The following is a 27,348-nucleotide window of genomic DNA, read 5'->3' as shown; positions in this document are numbered from 1 at the left end:
AATTAAAGAGTGAATTAGTGGATATCGTAGTAAGTTCTATGGATGACAGCATAGTGGTTGAATTATCAAATGTCAGAACGGTGAACCAAATACCAATTTCAGAGTGTTGTGTAGCAAAAAGAGGTGATATAAGAAAATGGTCGCACTTACGCAATCTTCCGTTGCAAGAGTTAGAGACTTGTGAAGTTATGCTGGTTATCGGACTGCGCGAAAATCCTAAGTTGTTTCTACCTTTGGAATATAAATTGGGAGAGGAGAAGGATCCAGTGGCAATTAAATACAGTTTAGGATGGACAGTGATTGGTCCTGTCGCCTACCGAAATGAACGGTGTGCATCGGCTAATCTTGCACGATTGGAATTCGATGCCCCTGACTCTGCCACTAACAATGAAGTTGATGAAGCGGAAAATGAATGCCTCAAGTATCAATTGGAAAGACTGTGGAAGACCGACTTTGAGGGCTCCCTAGTTGAAACTAAAGTGTGTCCGTCGCTTGAAGACAAGAGAGCGCTTCAAATAATGGAAGAGACGCTGACAGTAGTGGATAATCATTTTCAAGTTGCTCTGCCATGGCGAAAGAAATCGCCCTCCTTACCACATTGCGAAAGTTCGTTCGCGTTTCCATTGCGAACGAACTTTCGCAATGGAAACGTTGGGTAGCTGATCTCCCAAAGCTACAAGAAATTTGGGTTTGCCGCTGTTTTAAACCTGCAAGATTCAAAGAAGTTAAAGATGTGAGTCTACATATTTTCTCCGACGCCTCTCGACTTGGCTATTCGGCGGTGGCATATTTGCGTCAAAAGAATGGAAACAATGAAATACAATGCTCTTTTGTGATTGGGAAGGCTAGACTCGTTCCATTAAGGAGATTTCTATTCCAAGACTGGAATTAACGGCTGCCGTCATTTCCGTAAGACTTTCGAAGATTATTCGAGAAGAATTGGATATGGTAGCGCAAAGAGTTTGTTACTGGACAGATTCAATGTCAGTCCTCAAATGTGTTAACAACGAAAGCAAAAGATTTCACACATTCGAGTCCAACCGTTTGTCAGTGATTCGTAGTGGATCGCACCCATCCGAGTGGAATTACGTGAACCGGGACGACAATCCCGCCGATGAAGGCTCCGAGGGCGTTAAATTGGACGTGTTGAGAAATAAAGGCCAATGGTTAAAAGGTCCTGCATTCCTTTGGGAGGATGAAAGCCATTGGCCGAAGGGGATAACAATTCCTGAGCTAAAGGATGAAGACCGAGAGGCGAGAAAAAGGGAAGTTATTTCTGGTCCTCATTTGGAATCGGAATTTAAATTTGGACGACTAACAATGGAAGAATTGGATGCCGCCGATAGGGAGATCTTCGCACATGTACAGAACACCACATTTTCTCAAGAACTAAAACTGTTTGCAGTTCCAGGAAATAGTAAGGAGCTTGACAAGGCACTACTCAGAAAATCAGGAATCTCCATTCGACAATTAAATCCAATGATGGTGAACGGATTACTAAAGGTTGGAGGCAGGCTTGGTAATGCGCCAATCAACGGGAAATCAACTGACTCTTCATTACCAACGTACGATTCAGGAGCAATCGAATACTGAGTTCCCTTAGTAGCATTGCTTACATGTGTCTTAAGGCCGTTTTTCAATATTCGACTAATACCAAAGTCAGCTATCAGAAATTTTCCTTGTACATCTCGAAGAACATTAGATGGTTTTAAATCACGATGAAGAATAGGATTTGGTTCGCTATGAAGATCAGCTAATCCTTTTAAAATTTGCTTGAGAATTTCGGGAAGAGATTTTTGAAGATCCTCCAAAGTAGAAGATTTTACAAAACTCTCCAGCGATTCTTCACATAGGTCAAGTATCAAATAGGCATATTCGGTTCCGGTATCTTCTTCAAAGTGGTAATAATTCACAACATAACTCGACTTCTTGGCTTTGATTTCATTCAAAATTTTCATTTCGTTCACTGCTTCTTTGGTACTTTTTAGTGAAAATAACAACTAAATTGAGACATTGTATAGTGTCATAGAATCTTAATTTGGCTACATCGTTTAACATAAAAAATTGTTGGTATGATTAAGCTGTAAAATATTTCTGAAGATCGGCTCTTGTTTTCCAGTCAGTCGACCTTATGATTTTGTGCACCAGAAGATGCAGTTCAGGAAAACGTTGCAAGAAATAAATTACATAGTTGCCTTCCTCGACATAACGCAACAGATGTGTACGAGGTTTATCGTTCCAATGATCATTCACTCTTCTTATGAATCTTAAACACTTTGCCCATGTAGTCGGAGTTTTCTTTTTGCCATTCTTTTTAAAGGTTTTGAAATCTTTCAAGACTTCATCATCGATACGCGTCATCCATTCCATGGGAGCATACAATTGCGCAACAACATCTGAATATGGAGAACTTAGAACTTTTGATTGTTTCATTTCCGGTTGGTTCCCCATATCACACAGCATACTAAACTTCTCTTCATCGGATAGTAGATAAGGGTGTTTTAACGCCTTTTTGGGAGATGGCCTCTCTTCTGGTGAAAGTTGTAGCATCCATGAAAGAAGATCATTAAGTACAACATCATCGATTTTCATCAATCCTACAGGGTTTCCATCTAGCAAGTTTTTCAGTCTAAACTCTGGACGTCCAAAAGGATGTTTCCCTTTTGTTGCAACATAATAAGCCACCATTCCCGAAATCTAAAATATATAAAAACATAACAGTGTCAACAAAAGATTTTTAAAAAAATTTTGAAGTAATTTGCATATGGTTATATTTTTACACTCACCATTACATCAGACGCTGGTTTGTATCGTGCTTTATCAAATGACTCTTCACCAAAAACGTACGATTCAGGAGCAATCCAATACTGAGTTCCCTTAGTAGCATCCCTTACATGTGTCTTAAGGCCGTTTTTCAATATTCGACTACTAACCAAAGTCAGCTATCAGATATTGTCCTTGTGCATCTCGTAGAACATTAGATGGTTTTAAATCACGATGAAGAATAGGATTTGGTTCGCTATGAAGATCAGCTAATCCTTTTAAAATTTGCTTGAGAATTTCGGGAAGAGATTTTTGAAGATCCTCCAAAGTAGAAGATTTTACAAAACTCTCCAGCGATTCTTCACATAGGTCAAGTATCAAATAGCATATTCGGTTCCGGTATCTTCTTCAAAGTGGTAATAATTCACAACATAACTCGACTTCTTGGCTTTGATTTCATTCAAAATTTTCATTTCGTTCACTGCTTCTTTGGTACAGTTATTTCGAAATAATCGTTTCACTGCTTTTCCATAACCATCCTTGCTCAGTCCAAGATAAATACGGGTTTCATTATTTCCTCTGCCAATGTAAAACTCGTCCGAGAAAATTACACGTACGTCGTTCACACATTCAACCTTCATACCTGGGTCGCGTCCATACTTAATTAATTTTAAGAACATCTCTTTGTTCTTTATTGATTGATCAAAATACTTCCATTCTTTCAACTGCATTTCTAAATATTATGTAAAAGTATTACGTTTAGGGATAAGGGATGAAAATAATCAAACATGTGGAAGCGAGCTGAAAGTAATTAATCGCACACAAGATTCGAATACGTGCGAATAACATAATAGTATAGGCTCGGCTTTTTTGTATATTATTCAATACATTAAATGCTAATGTATTCATTTTTATTCAAAAAGGCTAATCTTAATTTTCTCCGACGCCTCTCGACTTGGCTATTCGGCGGTGGCATATTTGCGTCAAAAGAATGGAAACAATGAAATACAATGCTCATTTGTGATTGGGAAGGCTAGACTCGTTCCATTAAGGGAGATTTCTATTCCAAGACTGGAATTAACGGCTGCCGTCATTTCCGTAAGACTTTCGAAGATTATTCGAGAAGAATTGGATATGGTAGCGCAAAGAGTTTGTTACTGGACAAATTCAATGTCAGTCCTCAAATGTATTAACAACGAAAGCAAAAGATTTCACACATTCGAGTCCAACCGTTTGTCAGTGATTCGTAGTGGATCGCACCCATCCGAGTGGAATTACGTGAACCGGGACGACAATCCCGCCGATGAAGGCTCCGAGGGCGTTAAATTGGACGTGTTGAGAAATAAAGGCCAATGGTTAAAAGGTCCTGCATTCCTTTGGGAGGATGAAAGCCATTGGCCGAAGGGGATAACAATTCCTGAGCTAAAGGATGAAGACTGAGAGGCGAGAAAAAGGGAAGTTATTTCTGGTCCTCATTTGGAATCGGAATTTAAAGTTGGACGACTAACAATGGAAGAATTAGATGCCGCCGATAGGGAGATCTTCGCACATGTACAGAACACCACATTTTCTCAAGAACTAAAACTGTTTGCAGTTCCAGGAAATAGTAAGGAGCTTGACAAGGCACTACTCAGAAAATCAAGAATCTCCATTCGACAATTAAATCCAATGATGGTAAATGGCTTACTAAAGGTTGGAGGCAGGCTTGGTAATGCGCCAATCAACGGGAAATCAAAACATCCTATTATTCTACCCTTTAAGCATCCCGTCACAGATATGATAATTCGTCAACATCATGCTGAAGTAGGTCATATGGGTCAAGAATCCGTCTTATCATCACTAAGAAAGGAATTCTGGATAATTAAAAGAAGAAAAGCAGTTCGACGCGTAGTACGAAGTTGCCTAGCTTGTCAAAGAAGAAAGGCTCGTTTGGGTGAGCAGCTAATGTCCGATCTACCAGAGAGCCGAGTGACACCTCAAAAACCTCCTTTTACTATAGTAGGAATCGATTATTTTGGACCCATGCTGGTGAAAAGAGGTAAGTCGTTGGTGAAAAGATATGGTTGCCTTTTCACATGTTTCACGACCCGAGCAATCCATATAGAAATAGGTCATTCCTTGGATACGGACTCGATGATCAACGCTCTCAGGAGATTTATTAGCATGCGAGGATGTCCCGAGCAAATCAGGAGTGATAGAGGAACAAATTTTGTGAGTGCTAACAAGGAATTGAACAAAGGAATTGAAGAATGGGATCAAAGTAAAGTGGACAAATTTTGTACGCAAAGAAGAATTAAGTGGCACTTTAACCCGCCTTCAGCGAGCCATATGGGAGGCGTATGGGAGAGAATGATACGATCTGTTAGACAAATCCTCAAAGCAATTCTCAAAGAACAAGTAGTTTCAGACGAAGTCCTGCAAACTGTGATCGTAGAGGTGGTTCTAATCCTGAATTCAAGACCTCTCACGCGCAACAGTGACAGTCCTGACGATGACGATACTCTAACTTCAAACCACTTATTGCATGTACGAGCAAGTACTAGTTTACCCCCGAGATTATTTGACAAAAATGATTTGTGCTGTAAGAAGAATTGGAAGCAGGCTCAATACTTAGCAAATGTTTTTTGGCGTAGATGGCTCAAAGAATACTTACCAACTTTAATGGAGAGAAGGAAATGGTATACACCGAGACGGAATCTTAAAGAAGGAGATCTAGTACTTGTAGCTGACGAAAACTACCCAAGGGGACAATGGCCGTTAGGTCTCGTTATAGAAGCAATAGCAACTAATGACGGCTATGTGCGGACAGTGAAGGTAAAAACTAGTTCAACAGTATCGACCAGAGCCAAACATCAACGAAAGGGAGATTACAAGATGAAAACGGTAACCTTGATCCGTCCCGTGAGTAAATTATGTCTACTTGAGATGAACAATTGAAGTTTATATATCTAAATAATTTAGAATTTGAGAGTTATGTTCTTGTTGTGTTATCCAGATTTAACGGTAGCTTAATATGGTTGTAAATGGATTGCTACGTTGCAATTTCCATTTAGGGGCCGGTGTGGCTACCGTATGAATTGCCGCTTTGGACGGAATGGGGAGCAGGAAGTGACGTTTGAAAGGTGTTGTTGTTTAATAAGAGTAAAAGACAAATTGTTGTAGTTGAATCTTGTACGTGGGACCAAACGGTCCTTAACGTCATTTGAAGACAGTAAATTAAAGACAGTAATTTGAAGATAGTAATTTGAAAGTAGTAAATTGTAATTTGGTTTGTTTCATTAAGTTGTTTATTCCCAAGTTGTATGACGACTTGATAGTAACAATAATTTATTTATGTTTTTATTTCACTATTCATACATTTATTATATGTATTTTCTTATACTTCCATACTATTTATCAACAATCTTTAATACTTCCTTTTGTCCTTATTTTCGAGCAATTTTAGCTGAGTTTTAAAACACGGTTAATGCCCTAATGGCCAGTGGCTCAAAAACTATCTGTTAACTAACTAATTCTTATAAATATTCACAAATAACAAAATTTTGAAGAAATAATGTAAAAGAAGTTCAGATACAAATGATAAATCAAACAATCGAGTTAAATAATGCCAAGACCAACTTTCCCTAAAATTATTATTTTTAAATTGCCTGCGTGTCATTTCCGGCAACGATTTACATCGTCATCCGACAAGAGAAAATATTAAATGTTTTAGATCAGTTCATCGTCTCAACAAAGTTTTTTCTTTTTTATCGCTGTGGCAAAAAGTATACAAAAAATATAAGGTTAAAGAAATAGAGTTAAATACAGAGGGATAAATAAGATAAACAGAACTAACCCTGGCAAATGAATAGATTATGCATCATAAAATATTTCACATATATTCAACCTAACATTCTACCATTCTTTATTTTTGAGTCAACAAAGTCTGGAAAACTTACATTTAATTCGGTGATCTTTAAGTGTTTAAAAAATTTGAGAAACTTTGATTTCGTTGCCATTTTTGTTAGAAACAGATTATAAACATCAAAGTATGTTAAATGCGTCGTAGATTAATATCGTTTGATAATAAATGTAAAGCATTTCTATAGATCGCAGAGGGAAACAAATATATTTACTAAAAGAATGGATAAGGAATTTCAAGTATTATTTCAAACGTCATACGCACATGTAACTTATGCCTCTGCCCTCTGGTTGTATGCAAAAGAACGAGCCCTTTTATAGTGAAAAACACCAATTTTTGTCTTGGTTAGAAATTCTTTTTTGAAGAGTTCGCTCTTGTTGGGACTAGACGACACTTTATCTATAAAACAGTACTATATGATCTAATGAGTACTATGCTTTATAAACATTTTAAATACACGATAATATTTTTCAATTTTTTATTTTTAATGATAGATAATTTTCAACTTAGCTATAAGACACCTTTAGTGTAATTGAATACAATATTTATATCATACAATGTGATTCTGTGAAATATATAAGATAGAAATTGATACAGTTGAGGTGATACAGGGGCCGCGGAGAGGTTTGAAAGAAAGGTGGCAGAATCGGATTGTTGTTGCCATTATAGTAAAGTTGTTTTTAACAGTTCTATCAGTAATCATTCAATATACAAAATTTGTTTGATTTCGTGTGTTCAGAGTGAGTGCAATGGCAGGGTGCTCAGGCACGGGCAACAATGTGAACACAAAATTTTGATGGTGTCTGTGTATAAGTGCCCGGGTCTGGACACCACGAAACAGGTATTACGAAGGTACAGTGCTCAGGCACGGGCACCAATGTGAACACTAAATTTTCATGATAGCCACGTATAAGTGCCCAGGTCTGGGCACCACGAAAAGAGGTATTACCCAAGTACGGTGCTCGGCACAGGCACCGATGTAAACGAGGACACGTGAGTAACATGTACAGAAAGGCATGCATTCAGCACAGGGTTTTAAAACTTGTTTACAATAAAAAACATGAAATTATAAATAGACAATGCTAGTGGGTACTACGTAGTGTGAGCAACCTGCAGATTTTTGCCAGAACCAGGGTATCGTACTCCGGCAATCAGTCTGAATGCGCTATAATTGATCAATCTAACGTCAACCAAAAAAATGAAGGTGGAACATAAGTGAGACATGAAATATTGTTAAAAATCCATACTTATCAAATGTAAGTATTTTCCTGAGGCGGAATTTTATACTTTTACATTTTACAAAGCAAGAGATATTGAAAAAATTAGGGGGGGGGTAATTTCCCCCTTCTCCGCGGCCCCTGCTGATACTTACATTCAATAGATAAAATAATTTATAAATTATTAGTGATTAAGGACAAGATACAGGATGTGCGTACCTGTACAGGTATGTGTTGTATTGGCGTATGTGTAAGGTTGGTTTGAGTTTTAAAGTGAATGAAGTGTTAGCAGTGTTAGAGAAGCGTGATGAAGTGTATTTAGATTTTCTCTCAGATTTTGTTATTGTTTGTCATCGTGGAGTTTTTTTCGGAGGTGGTGCGTTCTTTGATCCATGTGGCAAAATTTCTGGTGGTTTCATGTATGTAACAGCTGTTTCATATTTCTATCTTAAATCTGCGACTAAGATGGCTTTGTAGTGAAATCGAAACATGTCTGTTATTAAAATTACAAAATTGAAAAATTTTGTCGTTTATTTAAATGTTTACAAAACATTACATAAAATGAACATAACGGTAATCAATATATGCAAATATATGAGATTAAAGGGGTTTGAGATAGAAACGACAACACTTGTATAAAAAGATATTAATTTCGGCAAAAACGTTTCAACTTTTTAGCTCTCTATTAGACGCAACATACAGTGGCGCTAGCAGGATTTTTTTTTGGGGGGGAGGGGGGAGTGTAACACCTTTAAAGTGTCACATACAATGTATAACGCAATAATTTATTCAACTGAAACTTTCAAGTTACATTTACAGAAACCTCAGTATGTGAAATATAATATTGGCAGTCGTCCCCCTTTCCGGAGCCTCTGGCAATACATTCACTTAAAAATCACATAAAAAATGCTCTCATCTTGGAAAGCATTTATAGAGTGCTTAAAAACATGCATATTGAATATTATCAAACGAAAAAAACTTTTTAGTGAAAATAACAACTAAATTCGGACATTGTATAGTGTCATAGAATCCTAATTTGGCTACCTCGTTTAACATAAAAAATTGTTGGTATGACTAAGCTATAAAATGTTTCTGAAGATCGTGTCTTGTTTTCCAGTCAGTCGACCTTATGATTTTGTGCACCAGAAGAGGCAGTTCAGGAAAACGTTGCAAGAAATAATTTACATAGTTGCCTTCCTTAACATAACGCAACAAATGTGTACGAGGTTTATCGTTCCAATGCTCATTCACTCTTCTTATGAATCTTAAACACCTTGTCCATGTAGGCTTGTAAGTCAAAGTTTTCTTTTTGCCATTCTTTTTAAAGATTTTGAAATCTTTTAAGAATTCATCATCGATACGCGTCATCCATTCCATGGGACCATACAATTGCGCAACAACATCTGAATTTGGAGAACTTTGACCATGTGATTGTTTCATTTCCGGTTGGTTTCCCATATCACATAGCATGCTAAATTTCTCTTCATCGGATAGTAGATAAGGGTGTTTTAACGCCTTTTTGGCAGATGGCCTCTCTTCTGGTGAATGTTGTAGCATCCATGAAAGAAGATCTCTAAGTTGATCATCCTTGATTTCTTCCAAACCAACAGGATTTCCATCTAGCAAGTTTTTCAGTCTAAGCTCTAGAGGTCCAAAAGGATGTTTCCCTTTTGTTGCAACATAATAAGCCACCATTCCTGCATTCTAAAATATATAAAAACATAACAGTGTCAACAAAAGATTTCTAAAAAATTTTGAAGTAATTTGCATATGGTCATATTTTTACACTCACCATTACATCAGACTCTGGTTTGTATCGTGCTTTATCAAATGACTCTTCATCAAAAACGTACGATTCAGGAGCAATCCAATACTGAGTTCCCTTAGTAGCATCGCTTACATGTGTCTTAAGGCCGTTTTTCAATATTCGACTACTACCAAAGTCAGCTATCAGATATTGTCCTTGTGCATCTCGAAAAACATTAGATGGTTTTAAATCACGATGAAGAATAGGATTTGGTTCGCTATGAAGATCAGCTAATCCTTTTAAAATTTGCTTGAGAATTTCGGGAAGAGATTTTTGAAGATCCTCCAAAGTAGAAGATTTTACAAAACTCTCCAGCGATTCTTCACATAGGTCAAGTATCAAATAGACATATTCAGTTCCGGTATCTTCTTCTAAGTGGTAATAATTCACAACATAACTCGACTTCTTAGCTTTGATTTCATTCAAAATTTTCATTTCGTTCTCTGCTTCATTGGTACAGATATCTCGACGTATTCGTTTCACTGCTTTTCCATAACCATCCTTTTTCAGTCCAAGATAAACACGGGTTCCATTATTTCCTATGCCAATGCAAAACTCGTCAGAGAAAATTACACGTACGTCGTTCACACATTCAACCTTGATATCTGGGTCGCGTCCATACTTAATTAATTTCAAGAACTTCTCTTTGTGCTTTATTGATTGATCAAAATACTTCCATTCTTTCAACTGCAATTCTAAAAATTATGTAAAAGTATTACATTTAAGGATAAGGGATGAAAATAATCAAACATGTGGAAGTAAGCTGAAAGTAAATCATCGCACACAAGATTCGAATATGTGCGAATAACATAATAGTATAGGCTCGGCTTTTTGGTATATTATTTACAACATTAAATGGTAATATATTCATTTTTTTTTCAAAAAGGCTAATCTTAATTTCGGGCAGTAAAATCGGATATTACTTTCATTCAATGGTGTTGTCCACATCAATCATAATGCCAATCCCTGTGATATTATATAGTACATTGGTAAATTATTTGAAATGAAAATAAGAAGCAGCTTTATTGTAAGTAAACGCAGGGATATTTGTGATTAAAAGTCCTGTAAACCGAGGGAGATTTAGCAAAAGAGACTTTTACTAAATCTTTTCATCGTCTGAGAAATCTAAAATTTTTTTTTGACGGTTCGACAGGTGTACATGCGTTTGCATTTCTCCATCCCAAATTGGATGAAAATCTTCTTAAAGTAATCGCAGATCAACATTCCCAGTAGAAAATGAGCATTGCCATCGTCGATCTTCTTGAACTATATATATAACACCAGAATGTAAACTTTAAGTAAAATTCATTGCGTTTCTGTCTGTTTATATAGCCAACAAGACAGCGTCATCACTGATCGATTCAATGCTGTGATTGTCCCAGTCAAACGCTCTGTAATACCATTATGCTCTGGAGAATAAGAGCTTGTAGGTTATTGCACAAAACCTTTGCAGCACAAAACTAAAGAAACGCCTCCACCCAATATTCTTCACAAATATCACTTCTTAAAGCATTCATTTTATGATCTTCTGTTTGCCAAAGTGTATTTGGAGATAGCAGTTAAAGTAGAATCATTTATACCAACAGTCGATAATCGAATATACAGGTCTGCATCCGTCAACAGATATGGTCGCCTCGGTTTCTTTTGTTACAACAGAAATATTTACTAACGTGTTACCGCAAATATAGGAATGAGGATATTTAGTCGTAAACGTCCATCCTCAATATTCTTTGGCGTTACTAAACCTCGCTTTGGTCAGAAGAACATTCAATTTCTTACATCCCTGAAAGCGTGCGTTTATATATAATACAATACGAAAAAGTATTTCTTGCTCTGTAAAAACTTGCTTTGTGCAATTTTTCTGATGAAATTCCCTTTCACTTTATTTGGCTTTCGGACTTCTTTGACTGCACCATATTTCATCTCATTGATCATATCTTCCTCTTTGATCATCTTTCACTAATTTGTAGATAAAGTGAGCCGTTTGATGTCTTTTGTCAGAATTGCCAAAATTCATTATTTTCAATGATGTATAACATGGTATATGATATTTCTTACGCTTGTACGCTTGTACGGTTTTCAACATCATAAATAGTCTAAATTTGGCACATTTATTTAGTCCAGAAGATTATAAAGTAAAAACTAATTATGTCTAGATACTACGGGCCTCTCGAAAGCCTGATCTCACGGAAAATTTGACACCCCCAAAAAAATTTAGCCCCCTCTTCCGAAATTTCCCCCCTCCCCTTTAACAACTTTAACTTTATCACGAAAATGATGCAATTTTTTCCAATACTAAAATTAGAGCCAATTTAAGATGTAACAAATTATGTGGATGTATACATTCGATAACAAACAAATCAGAAAAATTATCGCACTTCAGCAATCCCGATTGTAATGAGTTGGCGAACATGTTAATACTCAAGCGTCGAGTAAAGAGTGAGTATAACTAAAGTAATGACTCATGAAAATTATTTTTAAAAACAATTTTCTATGTTGTGTTGTTTCATCAATATATTTCCACTCTGGCCACACCAAGTCTTAAAATCACTTAAAACTGTCACATTTAGGCATGAATGATATGAATAGTCAAACAATTAGCTAAAAGTAGTCTAAAGTCTTGCAAATACGATTCTACATTAGAACAGTAGAAATATGAATAAGCAACAATAGCAAACAATACGTAGCTACAAAGCAAATAGCAATATAGGCTTATTGATACAATCAGTTTATTTCGACTCTCGACTTTTCATTTAAAATCTGGACTTTTTTTACTCTCAACTTTTACTATCGACTGTCACTCTGAGATAGTAGTTGGAATCTACTAACTTTATTTAAAACTGTTACAAATAAAATTTGACTACAGACTACAGACCATGCACCATATGAAAAAAACACCACGATATAATCTTTAAGAGTATTTGGGCTCTGGATCTTCAAAATTATAAAATGCTGAAAATGCAAAGAATGTTTCCGAATCTTTAAAGCGATATCATTGCAAAAATTAATTGCTAAATAACAAAGAATCAAAAACAAAGATTCTTGTTTTCCTCACTCCATGAAAGTTTACACAGAAACTATAAATGACTGACTCGATTAAATTTTCGTCAGTCTTATCAATACAGCATTTTTAAAAAAAGTTTGTTCTAAAAGCTATCATGTTTTGACATTGAAAAGAAAGCCTAAAATTAAATCCATCATTGAAAATAATAGAATTATTTCAGTGGTTATAACTTACTTGTAAAATGTTCTTCAAGATCAGGTTTTGTTTTCCAATCATTAAACCTTGTGATTCTATGCACCAGCAGAGGAAGCTCTGGGAAAACTCGTAGGAAATACTCTTCATAGTTGCCTTCCTTGATATGTATGAGTGGTTTATCATGCCAATTCTGGTGAACGTTTTGCAAAAATTTTAAGCAACCCAACCATGTGGAGTCGTATTGACTTTTATTGAAATTACTAAAAACTTCAGGTTCAATACGGTCCATCCAATTTTTTAGACCATTTAACTGCTCATGCACATCTGAGTTAAGAGGATGACCTAAATACGGTATCTCTATCACTGGTGGGTTTGCCACATCACACAGCATATCAAAGTTCTTCTCATAGGATTGTAGATAAGGGTGTTTTAACGCCTCGTTTGCAGATGGTCTTAGTTCAGGTACACGTTGTAGCATCCATAAAAGTAGATCTTTAAGTTGAACATCGTCGATTTCCTTTAAGCCAACAGGGTTTCCATCAAACAAGTTTTTCAGTCTATACTCTGGAGGTCCAAAAGGATGTTTCCCTTTTGTTGCAACATAATAAGCCACCATTCCTGCATTCTAAAATCAATGAAAATGAAACAGCTTATAAGAAGTGCCAAAATCAAACTCAATTTAATTTGCAAAAGTTACCCTTTGCACCTACCATTACATCTGACTGTCTTTTGAAACGAGCTTTGTCTATCGACTGACCATTCCCACAATATGATTCAGGAGCAATCCAATACTCAGTGCCACATTTTGCAATGCTTGAATATGTCGTACGGCCATCCTTCAATATTCGACTAATACCAAAGTCGGCTATTAAAAATTTACCTTGTGCGTCTCGTAGAACATTTGAAGGTTTTAAATCTCGATGAAGAATAGGACGTGGCTCGCTATGAAGATCAGCCAATCCTTTTAAAATTTGTCTGAGAATTTCGGGAAGAGATTTTTGAAGATCCTTCAAAGTAGAAGATTTTACAAAACTTTCCAGTGATTCTTCACATAGGTCAAGTATCAAATAGACATATTCAGTTCCGTTATCTTGTTCTAAGTAAGAATAATTTACAACATACTCCGACTTCTGTGCATTGCTTTCATTGAAAATTGTGTCTTCTTGCAGAGCAAGATTGTTATCTCGTCGTATTCGTTTCACTGCTCTACCGTAACCATCTTTTCCAAGTCCAAGATAAACACGTGTTCCATCACTTCCTTTGCCGATACAAAATTCGTCAGAGAAAATTACACATACATCACCCACATATTCAACCTTGATGCTGGGATTGCGCCCATACTCAACAAGTTTTTGGAATAATTTTTTATGTTTTGTTGATTCACCAAGGTATTTCCATTCTTGTAACTGCAGTTCTGAAATTGAAATAAAAGTATTACATTCACAGAGAGCAAATGTGCATAAATAATCAGATGTATAAAAGTAGCTCAAGCTTCTTTTTATTGCATTGAGGATTTTCATACAAAGTGAACATTTAAAACTACTTTATGAAAAACCATCATCAACAACTCATTCAAGCCAGTGACATAGGAAGGAGGGCCCGTGTCCCCCACAACTTTTAAGTTTAATATAAAAATGATAAAAATGAAATTCATAAAATGATAAAAATATAAAATTAAGGTTAAGTAAAACGAAAACAATCAATGAACATATTACTAAAAAGCTTTCTCATTAGTGCAAACTCTCTACCTTTTTCGTTCTTTTTCTTAATGATTTCTTGTAACTTGGCTTCCATCGAATTTCTTAACAAATAACGCTCTTCTTCATCGTATATTTGTATCAGATATTCCATAGCCTTCTCTTGTTTTTCTATACCTTCATCCTCTGGGACAATCCCCAGATACATTTCATAAATATCTGCTGCTTCCCTATATTGCTCAAGTTTATCAAACAATTCTGCTAATTCCCATAAAACAGCCAACACTCCACTGACAATTCCAGCTGAAGTAACAATCGACAAGTTCTTCAAGTTATGTTTAACGAAATCTTTACTAACGTTAATACCACCAACCTTTCTTGGTCGTCGCGGTCGTTCACGCCGTTTATTTTGTTCTTGTTGATTTCCTTGTTGATTTTCTTTCCGTTGTCGAGGTTGCATTTCTTCTTCTTGGTGTTCACAATCAATAAAAGAGAATCCTTTTCTATAATGCTCCAAAGATTTCTCATATTTTCCAAGCGACTTGTTCAATCCTCCCAGTGCAATATGGCAAAGACATTCCACTTCATCTTTCTTTATGGCTTCTTTTAATCTTGTAGCGGTAGAATGAACACTTCCCAGGCCAAGATAAACTTTATGTTGAAAATATTTAGTCTCTACTTTGGAAGAAAGATTTAAACAAAGATTAAAATAGTTCAATCCTTCCTCCAGTTTATTAGAGAGGGTATAAGCGTTACCAATACTAAAATATGCCATCATTTTGAGGCTATTCTCGTTAGCAACATTCAAACATCTTTCGTAGTGTTCAATTGCCATTTCATAATCACCATTATTCATACTACAATTTCCCTCTTCCAAGAAAGTCATAGCGACTGGTTTTGTGCTGTACATGCCGGATTTGTTCTCGTAATCAAAAGATCAGCCTGTGTATTAAATCCGACTATTGATAGTTACATATGAACAGAAAACATTCTTCGATGGAAAGCCTTGAGCTAAAAACGACATAAATAACTTAAACAATACAATTGAAAACAATATATGCGTGTAAGCAGAGCGTGAATGTAGAGGTAACGGAAAAAATTCACAAACTACAATTTTATCCCGACAGGTAAGTTTCGTGATAACTCAATCTCCAATGGATTTAAAACGCACTCCACAGAGTCTCAAAAACAAAAACGCCGGCGAGACATTCTTTGTTCAATCTACCGTACAGTAAAAATGTGAATAGCAACTATAGCAAGAGATTTTTTTAACTCAATCGTTAAAAAGATAAAGTCATGTTCAGGCATGTTTATTGTTAAAGCAAACAGGAAAAGGCAAAATCAACGAAACAAAAAATCATTTACGAATTTGATTCGAAGGAAAAACACTTGGAAAACAGTTAAACTATCTAGACGATACAATTTGAAACGAGTTTATTTTTTATGGACGAAAACTAGAGTATTATATGGCAGACGAAAACTAGAGTATTATATGGCATTATTTGACTATTAATGTCAAATAATGCCATATAATCTCTAATACCTCCTTTCTTTTACCATCGGACCGTCTTACCTCGGTCTTCTCCTTATTCCTTCCATTCATTTAATTGTTGTAAAATGGCCGATGGACCGATGCAACTTGATGTTGAGACTAAAATTGGATTGTTTTCTACAAACTTTGCTTCTTCTGTATAGTAAAATTCATTCTTGCCATGATAACTTTTATCTGAATACTCTTTGCTTTCTCGTAGAACAATTTACATTGCTTTTAAATCATATTTGAAAATTTACATTTCACTTCGTAAACAAATAGATTGCGAAAAAATATGTTGAGCCTAAAATTGGATTATTTTCTTCGAACTTTGCTTCGTCTGGAAAGTAAAATTCACTCTTGCTAAGATAACTTTCATGTGAATACACTTTGCCTATTCGTTCACCAATTTAAATCGCTTTTAAATCAATCTTAAAAATTTACATTTCACTTCGTAAACAAATACATTGCGAAAAAAATATCGCTACCAACGAGACCAAACTATAACAACGGACTTTAATTAAATTAACACCAATCCTATTCACAACACACCCAAACCTATAAAAGCGCATTCCACAAGGAAGACTTACCACAAATATGACGATCTTTTAGTGTTGAGAACAACTTGCAACCTTTGACTTCTTTGCCGGTTTCGTTCTCTTCAGATCAAAGAATGTCGAATACCTGTTTTGCATTTTGTCGTAGATTAAAATGATGTTAACAATACAAACAACTACAAACGATCACAGTTGGAGGTAGAGATTCTTCGCAGGGTGAGATAAGATAAATTTTTTGAAAGATCAATTTAAAACGTCATACGCACATGAAATATATTTTATGAAGGACAAGAAAATAGTCTGTTATATTCAGTCATGAGTATAATAGTCAGTTATGATAATACAATACAATAGAATGTAAAGAAATGTTGATGATGTTGGACGGTGTTGGATAAATTTGAAATTCTTCCAACTGATCAACATATGGAAAAACTATAGTTAACCGCTCTCGAATTTAAATTATTATTTGGATTGGATTTTCTTCACACTATCGTTTTAGCTCTTCAGGACAACAAGTTACTTGCAATATTCACATAAGTGAAATAACAAAAGCTTGATTTGGAATCTTCAAAAGTGGGAAACAAATTTGATTATACCACATTAAATTATGTAAGACAATAACATACCTAACTGAATAATAATAAGAGAATAAATGATTTTATAAATTCCTTTGGGTATACTTGGCATATTTAACAAACTAGTAACTTTGAGTCTTCCACTAAGTTTATGTTTTAAATTTGAAATTGAAATTCATTATTGGCAATCTTCAACACTTGCACAGTTTTGATGAAATCAATGTCTACCAAGAGCAAGACATTATGCATTTTTTACTCGATTAATACAAAGCAATCAGCTCCGTAACTATTGGCATCCAAAGATATCCTGGCCTTTCCAGATCTTGTTTTAAGAAAGAAGCAGTTGAAATAAAATCTCAACTGCATGTTGAAAACTGCATTGATAATATTTTAAAGATGCATGACTGTATCAAATAACTTTAGAGTTGTAAATCATAAAAATAAGACGTTGAATAAACGCAATTTATATTGTCATGCGTGACTAATATAAACACATACTTTACAACAGCCCCCTCGATCCTCCCCTACAGTACTTGCAGGCAATGATAAAATTGACATTCTGTAAAAGAACTAAACTTGTCAGGTACATATTTTGTAATTGCTGGCAAATCCGGATGATCTATGATTTACTGAAGTGTCTGACATAGGACAATTGTCAGTAGCTTGATCAGTGTCACTTCCAGCCATTTAATGAATACCTTTCGTCATAGGCAACAACATACGCTAATTTATAAAACTCTCTCCGTTCTCCTACCATCTATAAATTAATTAACTCTACATATATGTAAAAACGCAGCTATATGTAAACACAAATTTCAAGACAATTGTCTTAATCTGCATAGTTGAATATTGTTTCTATACTTTCTTGATGAGTGAAAAATCAGTAAGTATTGTTAAAAATATAATTTGAAGACTTATTCGTGTCGAGATAAATAAAGAAGATAATTACAGACATGTTTTTAGCGATAAAATCAAACGTCTGACGCAATGAAATTACCAAACATGCTATTAAATGCACTGAAATAACTCCCAAATTCAATGTAGTGTTTTATAAGCATACCATTCTTTAAACATGACAGGAATACAACAAAAATAGGTCTGCAAATCTTGCTAAATATTATCTGATCCTGATTATCAAATTTGACTTCTTTGTCGTTTAGTTTACGTCTGATAGAACCATGAAAATAATACAAATGTATGCACTTTGTCACATACATATTTGTTCAAAAAATGAAAAGATTTCAAAAGATCACAGCTGGAAATAATCTTTGGGGGATGGACTTGAGAAATTTTGTAAAGGTAAAAATGTAAAAAGTAAATAAGCACAAGCCTGTAAATTATCTGCACATTTGAAGAAACACAACTTTAAAGTTAGTTTTACAAAGCATGACTCACCGGAAATGTAGGCCATGCATCAAAACCATTGATTGAAACACAAGCGAACATACTTCATTTTCTCGTTCCTTCACCTGCCATGTTTTATCTCCTGATTGCTACTTATGTTTGAAACAGATACCGCTGTCATTAAGAGCCCACGATGAGCTAGCAGTGTCTTTATTCTTTTTAATATTCTCGTGAACGTTGATCGTAGAAAAATGCAAAACATTTTAAAATAAGAATTTTCAAAACAACAAATTTATTTCAATCACACAGATAAGTACCTTTATTGATTCAGACGTCTCCTCAAATGATATACAACAATCAGTATTACAGTAGAGCCACGAGAACTCCAACTGGCTCCTTCAACTCCAACTTTAATTCCGCTAACTCGAAGTCAATTCCTCCCGGATTTGCTGTTTGCTAGTACATTACACATGATGTATGAAAAAAACTGTTTCTCTTTGAAATCAACAGACATTGCTGCACATATATTAACGTTTATAAACTTTAACTAATGTAATTTGTTCGTGATTAATTTACCTATTCAAGATAATAAAGTCTTAACAAGAGTTTTCACATGACCGACTTTTTCAATGAGAAATAATAAAATAGTTAACTTTTCTAAAATAGTTTAATATATTTCTAGAACATAAAATATAATTATAAGACTTAAAAAGGAAAAATTAACAGATAAAAAGTATATATATACGATTCCCCACGTTCAAATCACCTTGCAAACAGGCGGAAACAACAAACTGCTATGTTGGAAAGTTATCAGGGAAAAATGCAACTTTAATTTATAGATCTCGTTCATACTGAAGAATTATTTCTTTGACTGAAACTTACTCGCAAACTGTTCTTCAAGATCAGGTCTTGATTTCCATTCTCTTAACCTTATGATTCTGTGCACCAAAACACAGAATATGGAATATACAGAAGGGTCACTCGTGTCGGAGCCTTTGATGTTTTTGTCCTCGCGCATATCGGCAGCCCAACCACTGACATGACACGACGTCACTTCTTATATTGAAATATATTTCCGATTTCATTGTGAAGAAACGAAAACATGTAATTGCAGTGGTTGGGAACAAGTGAAAAGCCCTAAATGTCTTGCTAGAATGATGGCCAACGTGAGGACGCGGCGCACACTTGAATGGCCCTCCTGTATAATTTTTATTTTGTGAACAAAAGGGAAAGCTCTTGGAAAACTCTCAAGAAATACTCTTTATAGTTGTTAATCATTTCTTGAGAGTTTTGTAGTCATGATAAATTTTGTTGTCATATAGTTGTCAATTATATCAATCATTGAAAATAATATACTTGTAAAATGTTCTTCAAGATCAGGTCTTGTTTTCCAATCATTCAACCTTGTGATTCTATGCACCAGCAAAGGAAGCTCTGGGAAAACTCGTAAGAAATACTCTTTGCCTTCCTTGATACGTATGAGTGGTTTATCACGCCAATTCTGGTGAACGTTTTGCAAAAATTTTAAGCAACCCAACCATGTGGAGTCGTATTGACTTATATTGAAAATACTAAAAACTTCAGGTTCAATACGGTCCATCCAATTTTTTAGACCATTTAACTGCACATGCACATCTGAGTTAAGAGGATGACCTAAATACGGTATCTCTATCCCTGGTTGGTTTGCCACATCACACAGCATATCAAAGTTCTTCTCATAGGATTGTAGATAAGGGTGTTTTAACGCCTCGCTAGCAGATGGTCTTAGTTCAGGTACAAGTTGTAGCATCCATGAAAGTAGATCTTTAAGTTGAACATCGTCGATTTCCTTTAAGCCAACAGGGTTTCCATCTAACAAGTTTTTCAGTCTATACTCTGGAGGTCCAAAAGGATGTTTCCCTTTTGTTGCAACATAATAAGCCACCATTCCTGCATTCTAAAATCAATGAAAACGTTTTTTCAGCATTTTTGTAAAGTTAATAAATTACATTTCAATTTGCAAATGGTATAATTCTAAACCTACCATTACATCAGACTTTTTTTGGTAACATGAATTATTAACTGATTCAGGAGCAATCCAATACTCAGTTTCCCATTTAGCATTGCTTTTAAATCTCTTGGAGTCATTCTTCATCATTCGACTAATAACAAAGTCAGCTAGCAAAAATTTGCTCTGTGAGTTACGGAGAACATTGGAAGGTTTCAAATCTCGATGAAGAATAGAACCACCATGAAGATCAGCTAATCCTTTTAGCGTTTGTCGGAGAACTTTAGGAAGAGATTTTTGAAGATCATACAAGCTAGAAGATTGCACAAAACTCTCTAGAGATTCTTCACATAGGTCGAGTATCAAATATACATATTCAGTTGCAGTATCTTCTTCTAAGTGGTAATAATTTACAACATAATTCGACTCCTTAGGGTTGATTCCATTTAAAATTTTCTTTTCTTGCTGTGCAAGATTGATGAAGTTATCTTTAAGCATTCGTTTCACTGCTTTACCGTAACCATCTTTTCCCAGTCCGAGATAAACACGGGTTTCATTACTTCCTTTGCCGATGCAAAACTCGTCTGAGAAAATTACACCTACATCGTTCACTTGTTTAATGACGACGTTGGGATCGCGTCCATACTTGATCAATTTTAAAAGCAATTCTCTATGTTGTGTTGATTCATCAATATATTTCCACTCTGGTCACACCAAGTCTTAAAATCACGTAAAATTGTCACATTTAGGCATGAATGATAAGAATAGTCAAACAATTAGCTAAAAGTTGTCTAAAGTCTTGCAAATATGATTCTACAATAGAACAGAAGAAATATGAATAAGCAACAATAAAAAACAATACGTAGCTACAAAGCAACTTACAATATAGGCTTATTGATACAATCAGTTTCATTTCGACTCTCGACTTTTCATTTAAAATCTTGACTTTTTATTTTACTCTCATCTTTTACTATCGACTGTCACTCTGAGATAGTAGTTGGAATCTACTAACCTTATTTAAAACTGTTACAAATGAAATTTGACTACAGACTAAAGACCATGCACCATAAGAAAAGAACATCACGATATAATGTTTAAGAGTATTTGAGCTCTGGATCTTCAAAAATATAAAATGCTGAAAATGCAAAGAATGTTTGCCAATCTTTAACCCGATATCCATGCCAAAATTAATTGCTAAATAGCAATGGATCAAAAACAAAGATTCTTGTTTTCCTCACCCATGAAAATTTACACGGAAACCCTAAATGACTGACTCGATTAAATTTTCGTCAGTCTTATCAATACAGCATTTTTAAAAAAGTTTGTACCAAAAGCTATAATGTTTTTGACATTGAAAAGAAAGCCTAAAATCGGATCCATCATTGAAAATAATATAATGATTTCAGTGGTTATAACTTACTTGTAAAATGTTCTTCAAGATCAGGTTTTGTTTTCCAATCATTAAACTTTGTGATTCTATGCACCAACAGAGGAAGCTCTGGGAAAACTCGTAAGAAATACTCTTCATACTCGCCTTCCTTGGTATGTAAGAATGGTTTATCATGCCAATTCTGGTGAACGTTTTGCAAACATTTTAAGCAACCCAACCATGTGGAGTCGTATTGACTTTTATTGAAATTACTAAAAACTTCAGGTTCAATACGGTCCATCCAATTTTTTAGACCATTTAACTGCTCATGCACATCTGAGTTTAGAGGATGACCTAAATACGGTATCTCTATCCCTGGTTGGTTTGCCACATCACACAGCATATCAAAGTTCTTCTCATAGGATTGTAGATAAGGGTGTTTTAACGCCTCGATAGCAGATGGTCTGAGTTCAGGTACAAGTTGTAGCATCCATGAAAGTAGATCTTTAAGTTGAACATCGTCGATTTCCTTTAAGCCAACAGGGTTTCCATCTAACAAGTTTTTCAGTCTATACTCTGGAGGACCAAAGGATGTTTTCTTTTGTTGCAACATAATAAGCCACCATTCCTGCATTCTAAAATCAATGAAAATGAAACAGCTTATAAGAAATGTCGAAAATCAAAGTCAATTTAATTTGCAAAAGTTACCCTTTTGCACCTACCATTACATCAGACTGTCTTTTGAAACGAGCTTTTTTTTTCGACTGACTCTTCACACAATATGATTCAGGAGCAAACCAATACTCAGTGCCACTTTTTGCAATGCTTGAATATGTCGTACGGCCATCCTTCAATATTCGACTAATACCAAAGTCGACTATTAAAAATTTACCTTGTGCGTCTCGTAGAACATTTGAAGGTTTTAAATCTCGATGAAGAATAGGACGTGGCTCGCTATGAAGATCAGCTAATCCTTTTAAAATTTGTCTGAGAATTTCGGGAAGAGTTTTTTGAAGACAAGTCAAAGAATTTGCTTCTGACAGTACAAAATCCTGCAGTGATTCTTCACACAAGTCAAGTATTAAATATACATATTCTGTTCCACTCTCTTGTTCTAAGTAAGAATAATTAACAACATACTCCGACTTCTGTGCATTGCTTTCATTCAAAATTGTGTTTTCTTGCAGAGCAAGATTGTTATCTCGTCGTATTCGTTTCACTGCTTTACCGTAACCATCTTTTCCAAGTCCAAGATAAACACGTGTTCCATCACTTCCTTTGCCGATACAAAACTCTTCAGAGAAAATTACACATACATTACCCACATATTCAACCTTGATGCTGAGATTGCGCCCATACTCAATAAGTCTTTGGAATAATTCTTTATGTTTTGTTGATTCACCAAGGTATTTCCATTCTTGTAACTGCAATTCTGAAATTGAAGTAAAAGTATTACATTCATAGAGAGCAAATGTGCATGAATACTCAGATGTATAAAAGTAGCTCAAGCTTCATTTTATTGCATTGAGGATTTTCATACAAAGTGAACATTTAAAAATATTTTATGAAAAACCATCATCAACAACTCATTCAAGCCAGTGACGTAGGAAGGAGGGCACGTGTCCTCCACAACTTTTAAGTTTAATATAAAAATGATAAAAATGAAATTCATAAAATGATAAAAGTATAAAATTAAGGTTAAGTAAAACAGAAACAATCAATGAGCAGATTACTAAAAAGCTTTCTCATTAGTGCAAACTCTCTACCTTTTTCGTTCTTCTTCTTAATGATTTCTTGTAACTTCGCTTCCATCGAATTTCGTAAGTAATAACGCTCTTCTTCATCGTATATTTGTATCAGATATTTCATAGCATTCTCTTATTTTTCTATATCTTCATCTTTTTGGACAATCCCCAGATACATTTCATAAATATCTGCTGCTTCCCTATCTTGCTCAAGTTTATCAAACAATTCTGCTAATTCCTATAAAACAGCCAACACTCCACTGACAATTCCAGCTGAAGTAACAATTGACAAGTTCTTCATGTTAAGGTTGACGAATTCTTTACTAACGTTGATACCACCAACTTCTCTTTGTCGTTGTGGTCGATGATGCTGTTCATGTTGTTGCTGTTGAGATTCAAGAAGATTAAATCCTTTTTTGTAATGCTCCAGAGATTTCTCATAATTTCCAAGCAACTTATTCAATCCTCCTAATGCAATATGGCAGAGACAATTTATTTCATCTTTCTTTATGTCGTCCTTCAGTCTTTCAGTGGTAGAATGAATACTTCCCAGGTGAAGATATACTTGATGCTGAAAATACTTACTTTCCACTTTAGAAGAAAGATTCAAACAATCATTAAAACAGTTTAATCCTTCCTGCCATTCATCAGAGAAAGTATAAGCGTTACCAAGACCAAAGAACGCCATTATTTTGACGCTAATTTCGTTTGTAACTTTCAAACATTCTTGGTAGTGTTTAATTGCTCTTTCGTAATCGCCATTTTTCATATTAAAATTTCCATCTTCCAAGAACTGCATAGCTGCTGGTTGTGACTGCCATAACCCCATCTTTTCTTGTGATACGGCAAATATTTGTTTGAGCTCGTGATTATTATTTCCAACTTTCCTTAAGTGGAACTTTTCAATCCCAACTTTGAATTAATCACAGGAAACGGAGTGGTTCTTTTAGAAGCGTTGATAGAGTATCTGTGAATTAACTTCGACTGTTATTTATTACAAGCTAACAAGAAAATTTTTTGTTTCATCTATTTCTACTTAGATTCTAGGCGCTCATTTGCTATCGTGTTTAACGCAATACAAAATTTTTAACGTCTTATTGACTGTTTTCTTGGTATTCAATTTAAAACAATAAAGAAAATTAATTAATGGCGATTCTTGAGCTAAAAAATGATAGATACAAACGTATTTGTTCTAAATTATGTAAATGTATTCTGCGACAGTATATGTTATCTGTTTCAAAGACCTGGATAAATGAATATGTGACTTAACAATGACCAAGACCTAATTCTTGCTCCTATTTTGGAATTTTGTCCTATTCTTATCCTACTAAAGTACCTATACTTTGCACTAGCTGTGGGTTTTTTCATGAGTAGAAAACATGTGCAGGCATAACTGAAAAGCAAGTATGAATGCTTTATCCTTTGACATTATCCTTTGCTGTAAATAAGCATGCAATTAAAATTATATATAGCTAAAAGTCGCTAGCTAAATGGTATTCGCAAACAAATTTATAGATTTTTTTGTGAAGTCATTTGTATAAATGAATTATTTTTGCTCCATTTTCACGATGTCGTAGAATGCACACCGTGTTTGCCAAATCGATAGTTAGTTTCGACATCAATGACTATATGACTTGTCTTCTTTCATTGTTAAAATTACATAATTTATTTATGTTTTTATTTAACTATTCATACATTTATTATGTGTATTTTTTTACACTTCCATACTATTTATCAACAATCTTTAATACTTCCTTTTGTCCTTATTTTCTCGAGCAATTTTAGCTGAGTTTTAAAACACGGTTAATGCCCTAATAGCCAGTGGCTCCAAAACTGTCTGTTAACCAACAAATTCTTATAAATATTCACACATAACAAAATTTTGAAAAAGAATGTAAAAGAAGTTCAGATACAAATGATAAATCATGCAATCGATTTAAATAATACCAAGACCAACTTTCTCAAGAATTATTTTTTTTAAAATGCCTGCGTGTCATTTCCGGCAACGATTTACATCGTCATCCGACAAGAGAAAATATTAAATGTTTTAGATCAGTTTGTCGTCTCAACAAAGTTTTTTCTTTTTTATCGCTGTGGTAAAAAGTATACAAAAAATATAAGGTTAAAGACATAGAGTTAAATACAGAGGTATAAATAAGATGAACAGACCAAACCCTTGCAAATGAATAGATTATACATCATGAAATATTTCACATATATTCAACCTAACATTTAATGCGTACCATTCTTTAGTTTTGTGATTAATACAATACAACAAAGTCTGGAAAACTTACAATTAATACGACGATCTTTAAGTGTTTGAAAATTTGAGAAACTTTGATTTCGTTTCCATTTTTGTTATAAACAGATTATAAACACCAAAGTATGTTAAATGCGTCGTAGATTAATATCGTTTGATAATAAATGTAAAGCATTTCTATAGATCGCAGAGGGAAACAAATATATTTACTGAAGGAATAGATAAGGAATTTCAAGTATGATTTAAAACGTCATACGCACATGTAACTTATGCCTCTGGTTGTAAACAACAGAACGAGCCCTTTTATAGTGAAAAACACCGAATTTTGCCTTCGTTAGAAATTCTTATTTGAAGAGTTCGCTCTTGTTGAGACTAGACGACACTGTATCTACAAAACAGTACTATATGATCTAATGGGTACTATGCCTTATAAACATATTCAATACACGATAATATTTTTCAATTTTTTATTTTTAATGATAGATAATTTTCAACTTAGCTATAAGACACCTTCAGTGTGATTGAATACGATATTTATATCATACAATGTGATTCTGGGAAATATATAAGATCGAAATTGATACAGTTGAATTGATACAGTTGAAGTGATACAGGTTTGAAAAGGGGGGGGGGGATGGCAAAAAAAGGTGGCAGAATCGGATTAATGTTGCCATTATATTAAAGTTGTTTTTAACAGTTTTATCAGTAATCATTCAATATACAAAATTTGTTTGATTTCGTGTGTTCAGACTGAGTGCCTTTGCACGGTGTTCAGGCACGGGTACAAATGTGAACACAAAATTTTGATGATGCCAGTGTATAAATGCCTGGGTCTAGACACCACGAAAAGAGGTATCACCCAAGTACGGTGCTCAGGCACGGGCACTGATGTGAACGACGACACCTTAGTAACGTGTATAGAAAAGCATACATTCAGCACATGGTTTTAAAACTTGAAAACATGAAATAATAAATAGACGAAGCTAGTGGGTACTACGTAGTGTGAACAACCTGCAGATTTTTGCCAGAACCAGGGTATCTTACTCCGGCAATTAGTCTGAGCGCTCTATAATTGATCAATCTAACGTCAACTAAAAAATAAAGGTGCAACATAAGTGAGACATGAAATATTGTTAAACATCCATACTTATCTAATGCAAGTATTTTCCTGGGGCGGATTTTTATACTTTAATACTTTACAAAGCAAGAGATATTGAAAAATTAGGGGGGGGCTAATTGCCCTGCTGATACTCACACGCAATAGAGGAAATAATTTACAAATTGTTAGTGATTAGGGAAATGATACAGGATGTGCGTAGTTAAGGAAAGGGAGAAAATTAAATTTGGAAAATACTATTAAAATGCTGGACTTGTTTCTTCATGTCTGGTTTGTGTT

General features: G+C 34.8%; 3 protein-coding genes across 5 annotated transcripts in view; all 3 read right to left on the bottom strand.

Annotated features, from left to right (window-relative positions):
- The window catches only part of LOC124438449, a 60,114-nt gene extending 35,450 nt beyond the window's left edge, over positions 1–24,664 (bottom strand). The window contains exons 1-6 of one of the 3 annotated variants that reach the window (XM_046988586.1): positions 18,308–18,414; positions 16,706–16,799; positions 14,636–15,595; positions 13,598–14,301; positions 12,927–13,512; positions 9,674–10,383 (exon numbers count right to left, since the gene is read on the bottom strand). In XM_046988586.1, coding sequence (XP_046844542.1) covers positions 9,674–10,383; positions 12,927–13,512; positions 13,598–14,301; positions 14,636–15,494 — 2,859 coding nt within the window. In that variant the 5' untranslated portion in view covers positions 15,495–15,595; positions 16,706–16,799; positions 18,308–18,414. Of the gene's footprint in view, positions 1–9,673; positions 10,384–12,926; positions 13,513–13,597; positions 14,302–14,635; positions 15,596–16,705; positions 16,800–18,307; positions 18,415–24,126 lie in introns of those variants that run through there. The other 2 variants (XM_046988588.1, XM_046988585.1) reach the window with 2 other exon arrangements.
- LOC124438473 (serine/threonine-protein kinase/endoribonuclease IRE1-like) lies at positions 1,930–3,142 on the bottom strand. Its single transcript, XM_046988634.1, has 2 exons — positions 2,787–3,142; positions 1,930–2,697 (listed from the first exon to the last, which is right to left on the bottom strand). Exons 1-2 carry the CDS (start codon positions 2,787–2,789, stop codon positions 2,077–2,079), a joined length of 624 nt encoding a protein of 207 aa, XP_046844590.1. The 5' UTR covers positions 2,790–3,142; the 3' UTR covers positions 1,930–2,076.
- LOC124438465 (serine/threonine-protein kinase/endoribonuclease IRE1-like) lies at positions 18,883–22,061 on the bottom strand. The gene is made up of 4 exons (XM_046988626.1): positions 21,999–22,061; positions 20,615–21,297; positions 19,948–20,527; positions 18,883–19,047 (listed from the first exon to the last, which is right to left on the bottom strand). Exons 2-4 carry the CDS (start codon positions 21,074–21,076, stop codon positions 19,022–19,024), a joined length of 1,068 nt encoding a protein of 355 aa, XP_046844582.1. The 5' UTR covers positions 21,077–21,297; positions 21,999–22,061; the 3' UTR covers positions 18,883–19,021.
- Positions 24,665–27,348: the final 2,684 nt, after the last annotated feature.

The sequence above is a fragment of the Xenia sp. Carnegie-2017 genome, unplaced genomic scaffold (genome assembly GCF_021976095.1).
Source record: "Xenia sp. Carnegie-2017 unplaced genomic scaffold, XeniaSp_v1 HiC_scaffold_19, whole genome shotgun sequence".
NCBI classification, from domain to species: domain Eukaryota; kingdom Metazoa; phylum Cnidaria; class Anthozoa; order Malacalcyonacea; family Xeniidae; genus Xenia; species Xenia sp. Carnegie-2017.
This window is presented reverse-complemented; position numbering and strand designations above follow the sequence as displayed.

Coding starts and splice junctions, on each gene's coding strand:
- LOC124438465 (XM_046988626.1), bottom strand. CDS start 21,076: ATGCTTAAAGATAACTTCATCAATCTTGCACAGCAAGAAAAGAAAATT. Junction 20,528..20,614: donor AAAAAAAGTCTGATGTAATG/GTAGGTTTAGAA, acceptor CATTGATTTTAG/AATGCAGGAATGGTGGCTTA. Junction 19,048..19,947: donor TCTTGAAGAACATTTTACAA/GTATATTATTTT, acceptor GTAATGTACTAG/CAAACAGCAAATCCGGGAGG.